At 34.3% G+C, this 7,200-nt stretch overlaps 1 protein-coding gene across 1 annotated transcript; it reads right to left on the bottom strand.

The window, feature by feature from the left end:
- Positions 1-931: 931 nt before the first annotated feature.
- Positions 932-5,678, bottom strand: LOC139885766 (uncharacterized). The gene is made up of 5 exons (XM_071869525.1): positions 4,805-5,678; positions 3,970-4,706; positions 3,641-3,730; positions 2,035-2,733; positions 932-1,480 (listed from the first exon to the last, which is right to left on the bottom strand). Exons 1-5 carry the CDS (start codon positions 4,902-4,904, stop codon positions 1,379-1,381), a joined length of 1,728 nt encoding a protein of 575 aa, XP_071725626.1. The 5' UTR covers positions 4,905-5,678; the 3' UTR covers positions 932-1,378.
- Between the last annotated feature and the right edge of the window lie 1,522 nt (positions 5,679-7,200).

The raw sequence follows: 7,200 nt of genomic DNA, 5'->3' as shown, positions 1-7,200 counted from the left end.
GGTTGAAGAATTCGTTTTTGCAGGTTCAAGGAAAAAAAAGGTGTTTGCTGTTGCGGGCGAGGTGAAACGAAGAAGAAAATAGATACTCTGTATAATATTGTATGGCTAACCAATTTTTTTGGGCCAACTTCAAATGATATGTGCTGAGATCTAAATTTTCTTGAGTTGAATCTAAATTTTGTACAACGCTTTGGGCTAAATTTTATTATATGGGCCGAAAATCTAAAAAATCTAGCCTGATCAATTTATTAAATTAAAATGTTTTAATTTAAATGATTTAAAATAAATTAAATAAAAAATGAAAAACAACATAAAATAGAAAATGAATAGTGAAAATGGACATTGAACAACACCTCCAGTTTCTTTCTCCTCATTCAATTTCAGTGTCTCAAATAGACCCTGAAAATAGACACTTCGCACTATAAGAGGTGTCCATAACTCCGATTGATTTTACAGTTTGATGGTGACAAAGTTCAAAAATCAGAGATCGAGTATCTCCCCAACAATAGAATGGGGGTAATCACTTACCAAGACGATGTGATCTTTCCGCCCAAAGAGAGCACAAATGAATGATAGACAACAAAAGAATGTTGTGACAAGAAAGGAAACACAAATATACCGATGGAGAGAAAAGACCTTAAAAGAATGTTGTGCCCAAGATTATTGACGATGAAAACTCGTGCTTTGAACCTAAAGTTGTTCAAACTTATTGATGTAAGTCATCACAAGTAAGAACTGGTGATTGCCGATAAGCAACATATAATATGAGTATCATAAAACACATTGAATCAAGTTGGAGAGAATGAAGAACACACGCATGCCAACAGAAGATGGAAAAGCCAGTCTCATCTGGTGATCTGGTCTATATACTGAATTAAACTAAATATGAAGACAAAGTGGTTACCAGGCATCACATTTATTTATGAAGCGATCATCTCAACTCTCGTGTAGACCCAAAAAATAATAATGATAATTCATAAGCATAACAATAATAACGATTAAACAATATGATGCAAAAAATAAACCAATGAAAAGGACAAGAAACGTATAAAACTTGCTTCTCTTTCATGAAAATGCCTAATAAACCATCATCATAAGCTATTTCTGTTAACCCCTCTCAAGAAACAGGTAATATAAAACCAAAACTTGACCAGCAAACCGACCCCAAATTTCTTTGAACGACCAAAAACAATTTCACCCTAAACCTTTAAAAGTTGACCCATAAAAAAGTATAGTTCAGGCCTTCTAGGAACCATATGTTATGTACTTACTCCTTAACTGCAAGGATTTCAAAGCTTGACTGATGCCCAGCCCATGTTGACCAAAGAAGAAAACAAACAAAAAAGAAATCCTATGACGACGCCGTCCCCTGCAAGTCTTAAGAGTCCACCTTAGAATTAAGAGAAATCTCCCCAATTGGCATCACCACTTTCGGCTCTGTCCCCTTAGAAAATTTTGAGTCTGGCTTTAAGCTCATATACTGCAATGAAAACCAAATGCAAACTTCCATATCAATTCGACACTTGGACAAACAAAAAACTTATTATAATATGCACACACAAAGTGTGCTATTAAATAGCCTGCATATATTCAAGTGTGCTTTTACAAAAGCTTCTAGAACAAATGTTATACGAGAGACATAAGATCTCTGCAAAATCAACTATTTTAGAACAGTGTTACTAGATTCAAAAATGGTGACAAAAGAGTTTTGATTATGAGTTTTCAAGTGCATCGCACATTCATTTAATGTTCATGACATGTCAAAAAAGGTAATATCCCTAACAGGTATTAACACTAGACTTCTTTTTATACATAAATAAATAGTGTTAGATATCTTTAGAAAGTATCAAATATATCCCTTCGTCAAAACCTAGATATTTTCTAGAGCGATTTACAAAGTATCTTGCATTAAGAGAACATTTTGGGGCCAAATATAAAGTAGTCTCTCTTTACGCTAGTCTTTCATTTATACCCACTTGACCTAGCATTATAACATATACCAAATCACAAAATTAGGTAGTTTAAGATACTTACATTTTGATAGAAAGCACTGATCTCTTCTTCAGTAAGACCTTCCTCCTCCTCAGCAGTTTCCTCCCAACCCAGCGAACGTAAAAACCTAGCCTCTTCCTCCTCGGAACAAAGTATAGCGTCTGGGCCCGGGCCATTTTTCTTCCCATTACTATTAGTAGAAGAAGATATCATCATAGTTTCAGCACAAGCATCACCATTGCAGGCCAACTCAACCTTAGTCTCACTGGGCACATTCATCACAGGTTCACCAGACCCACCCTGAAAAACATGAGCCGCGGGTTCACTGGGTGAACCAGATGAACCAGTTTCCGGGGTCACAGAAGAGTTGCAGACCATGGATTTCTTCCTCATAAGATTGAAAAAGTTGGTTCTGCTCTGAGCTTGTAATGAAGGCTTTTTCTCCAAAGTAGGTATAATGGGCTTGGTCAAAGGAGTGGGCCCAATAACCGAGGGTACAGCGAGTGGGCTATTTGGTAATTTACTACTAGCTGGAGGGCTCAAACTCTCCTTTGGTGTTGGTGAGATGCCGTTCTTTTCTCGTGAGGGCTTAAGAACGAGGAAATTTCCAACTGTAGATGGCTTTGACACTTCAGGCTTCACACCTGCAGGTCGAGGAGTGTGTGGATAGTTGGCAAGGTGAGAACTCTGAATCTGTGACTGCCCGACTTTCAGTTTCGGTTTATCGGAAGAATTCAAGGCCTAAACAAAAATTCAAAAACAATACATCAAAATGAAGAATGATATGATAGAAACTAGTAAAAATTAATACTGTACTCTAACATGGAAGGTTTAAAAAACGGTCTAACACACCCTTTAATTACACTACAATGTCTGCATAAATCATAAAGAGGTAACTTGGATGCAACTTTAAGGATATTTCTATTTCAATACCATACTTGTTACCGATTTTCTTTACTGCACTTTATATTGGTTCCTAATATACTTCCAAAGTTATAACTTTTATAAATTCTATCAACACCAAAGCGTCTTCTAGATTTCCTATTTCGATTGATCAATTAGCATTAAACACAATCAAGCCTACAAGAACCATCCCATCCTCCGCCATTACATTTTTTGCTACCCTTTTTACACTTTTTAACAGAGTTTTATCAACCACTAGTTACACTTCCTTCACAATCGCTAGTTATAACATTGTCAAGATATTAAACGAACCTACTGATGATTAAATCAAGACACTGATTACAATTTATGCTGACCTATTAGATATCATCTCTTCTTCAATTGTAATTATAACGTGTTGGTTCTACAAAATCATCATCATTCTCATTATTGAAAGGAAAAATTTTAACCCCTTAACATGGTATAAATTGTACTGAGACTCGCTCATCAACAACAACAATACCCAATCCCGCACATGCGAGGTATGGGGTGAGACTCGCTTATCAATGTGCCTGATTCTACAGACTACAATAGCATAAACTTACTGTAACCTACTTAAACCGGAGCATAAAAACCATTAGCAATAAAAAAGAAATAAGGAACGTATTCTATATCTATATATTCTATATATATTACTAATAACAGAAACCAATATACAGATTATGAGCTATACAAAATCAATGCAAGGAACTAACAAAAATCTTACCAGGGTTTTAGGCAACGAAGGAGTCATGGGAATCAGCTGCCTGGACTGCTTAACAGCAAGCTCTTCGAGTCTTTGAGCTCCGACATCCACCTACAACAAATAGGAAATGTAAACAAATGTATCAAAACTGTAGTGTAAACCACATGAAAGCAACTACAAGTGACTAAATTTGCGTTACACAAAGAGTCAAACGGCAAACCGCATTTAACTGCCGGTCAAAACGGGTTAAGCCAATTGATTGAACCACGGATTTACTTTTTGTCCATATTAATTAAAAGAAAAAAAGGAAAAAGGAAAAAAAAAAACATTATAATTGAAATTAAAGCTACCTGGGGAGCAGCCTGAGTTCGCGGAGGACCATGGGCCAAAGTTTCTGCCATATTGCGACCACCCGTAATGCCTATAGTTGTAGAGACTGAAGTTGGTTGAACAGGTTGTGCAACTGATGTGCTGTTTCCATTGCTACCAACAATTACTGGCACCTCAGCCAGAGCCGAGGTCCACCCGTCCCCACCAATCAAAGCAGAACTACCAATCGGTAAGCTTTGAATAGCAGAACTCAATCCAGGTGATGGCACCCTTCCTATATCAGAATCTGCATGCTTTTCATCTTGCCCGAGCGATGGAAAATCCTTCTCAAATGATGTTTTTACGCTACTAATTGGACCATTATTGTGGCTACTTTTATTGGCAAGAGTGAAGTCACTTGCTACCTTTCTGGGCCATGATGATGAGTCACCACGTTTTCCAGATAAGCTTGAGTGTGACCGTCTTAACCCGTCTTTTTCAAATCTACTAGGAAAAATGTTGCCTAAAGGATCAATATAATCCTGATGCCTGTTTCCTGACTTCTCTTTATTCCTAAGGTTATATATATCCTTATTATCCCTATCCCTATCACGATGGTTGTTCTTGTTAAAACTACTGTAAGATCTTAAAGAAGCCGAACCGTTACTAATAGAAGGACGGCGCAAATAAGAGGAGGTTGTTCGATCAGACCCAGAAGATCGTCCTAAATTGCTATCCAATGACTTGTTTCTCAGAGACTTCGATACGCGTTGTTCGTCTACATCAAAAACACCAGCATAAAATGTAAAAGCTACAATTATTTATGACCAATAAGACCAGCATTATTAGAAAAACAAACATGGCCATGAAAATTACCAGAGGGGAACGACGACGATGTGAACTGATGCGATGTTGTGCTTAAGCCTCCACTGCTTTTTAACCACTCCGGTACAAATGTTGGCTCAGTTCTTTCCATAATTGCTACCAAACATCATAAGAAACAGGCCAAAATTTCCCACATTGCATCAGAGTTACGATTCTGAAACGTCAATAATTCAGTATTTTCCCCTTTCCTTAGTCTAAGGAATCTATATAGTCAATTAAACCAGTCAATTTCTAGTTCTTCAAAACCACCACCAAAACTATCCAATAAAAGAACTCAAAACTATCAACTACACTGCAAAAATATGTATCTATCTCCCTTATGCTTTATATATACTCAGGTTCCAATTCCATATTCAAATCAAGAACAAAAGATCATGAACACACAGCCTTCATTCTTGACTGATAATCCCACACCATTACAAACAAACCCTAGAACACAAACCACCGCCAAAATTGAAACCCTAGGGTTTCACCGCCAAATTAACCACTCACAAATCAGATACCTTGTCGTTAATTTGTAATAACAGCCACTAATTACCTAAAAAAATGACTCACTAACCATTAACCGCTTTGATTAAAAGAAACCCCCAAAAAAACCCTAATTTCGCCGCCTCTCTATTTTATCACGAATTAACAATTGATTACTAATTAGAATTATAAATTCGTTTTATATTGTGAAATTATTAGAAAACGGGAAGTTTCAATTGGCTATTTTTTATGAGAGACGAAGGTATATAGATACAAAGAGCGTGTATGTATATAGTAATAGAAGATTGTGTTTGTAGAGTGTTGAGAGGTAAAAACAGAACCTTTGATTTATTACGCCTTGTAGAAGAAGGAATTTTATTTATCACAGAGAGTATTTTGTATTTTGTATGTGTGAGAAAGATGGGGGAGAAGGTGATACCGGAAGTTTTTGGTTAATTTGGTGTGAGTATTGTGATTAGGCATTCGTAATTCGTAATTAAATACGGATTAATAATTTAAACAACAATTAAGGAAATTTTTGTTATTAGGTTTTAATCTATCAACCCTAATTTCTCAATTTTGATTATTTCGTTAGGTAATTCTAACATTTTTTATTTTAAAGTACTAAGTACTAATTTTGTATTTCAGTGTAGTAATTAAATGATTTATAAGTATATTTAGGAGGAAGTTTTTTTTTTTTTAATGAGGAAACTCATATAAACAAGTACACTGATTTCTTCATAGAGGATAAAACTTCAGTTAATTAAGTCTCCCGAGCGCGAGATCTTGAGAAATAAAAATAAGTATAACAGAATATTACACTAAATGATAAATTTGGTAAAAAATTTATAATCGATAAATTGGATTGTTCAACAATCGATCGAATTCGATCAGATACTAATATATTTGATATATTAGAATAACTCAACAATATTTGAACAACTTGATGACTATTGTAATAAAATGTAAGAACTTAGAATTTCAACATTATGTTCTTTGTGATAAAGATGTTTTTCATTCACCCGCGATTACTCTGGACTATTTGCATAGCATATGATCACTCTGTGAATAATTAGTTTGCAAAGCGGATCGAAAACCTATATATAAAAAAATGATTACTAAGTAAGATATATATGATTCACCTTTTGTGATGACCCAAAAATTTCTGACCAAATTTAAACTTAATCTTTGTATGATTAACATTTTCAACACGATAAGCAAAGTCTTTAAAACTGAATCTCAAAATTTTTGAACTACTTTTATATATTTAAATACCCTTCGGTTGTTTTCGACAATTCGCGAACAATTATATGTAAATAGATACATATATACTATAACTTGAAAAGGTAACAATGTATTAATTATTTGATACCGTACATTAAACTTATTGGTTTAAATATCTATTTGAATATATATGATAAGTTGAAATATTTATTATTAAAATTTATTTATAAATAACTTCCAATGTGTATTTAAAAACTGATTTATGCATATTAAAAAGATATATACATATATATAATTTCAAGTTATTTAGTAAACGATAGTAACATTTTCAAATTGCTACAGTACCCAAAATGCTACAGTGTTTTTGAAAATCACTATTTGCTACAGTGAAATTGACTTTGCTACAGTGAATTTCTACAGTAAAAATTGACTTTGCTACAGTAACTTTGCTACAGTGGTATATTTTATGGATGATTTAAGACTATATTTTGACAAAGGTACGATTCACGAAACGTAAAGTACAAGTTTTCTCAGCGTACGAAAGGGCGTTCGAAAAACCGGAACCGGGACATAAGTCGAGTGACAACGTACGACTTATCGGAACAAAAATTACAAGTCAACTATGCACGTGAATTTAATATAATATATAATTAATTAATTTAAATTATATATATTATATTTATTTTATATTATGT

The sequence above is a fragment of the Rutidosis leptorrhynchoides genome, chromosome 1, assembly GCF_046630445.1.
Source record: "Rutidosis leptorrhynchoides isolate AG116_Rl617_1_P2 chromosome 1, CSIRO_AGI_Rlap_v1, whole genome shotgun sequence".
Classification (NCBI taxonomy): Eukaryota; Viridiplantae; Streptophyta; class Magnoliopsida; order Asterales; family Asteraceae; genus Rutidosis; species Rutidosis leptorrhynchoides.
This window is presented reverse-complemented; position numbering and strand designations above follow the sequence as displayed.

Coding starts and splice junctions, on each gene's coding strand:
- LOC139885766 (XM_071869525.1), bottom strand. CDS start 4,904: ATGGAAAGAACTGAGCCAACATTTGTACCGGAGTGGTTAAAAAGCAGT. Junction 2,734..3,640: donor CTTCGTTGCCTAAAACCCTG/GTAAGATTTTTG, acceptor ATTTTTGTTTAG/GCCTTGAATTCTTCCGATAA. Junction 1,481..2,034: donor TCAGTGCTTTCTATCAAAAT/GTAAGTATCTTA, acceptor TTTTCATTGCAG/TATATGAGCTTAAAGCCAGA.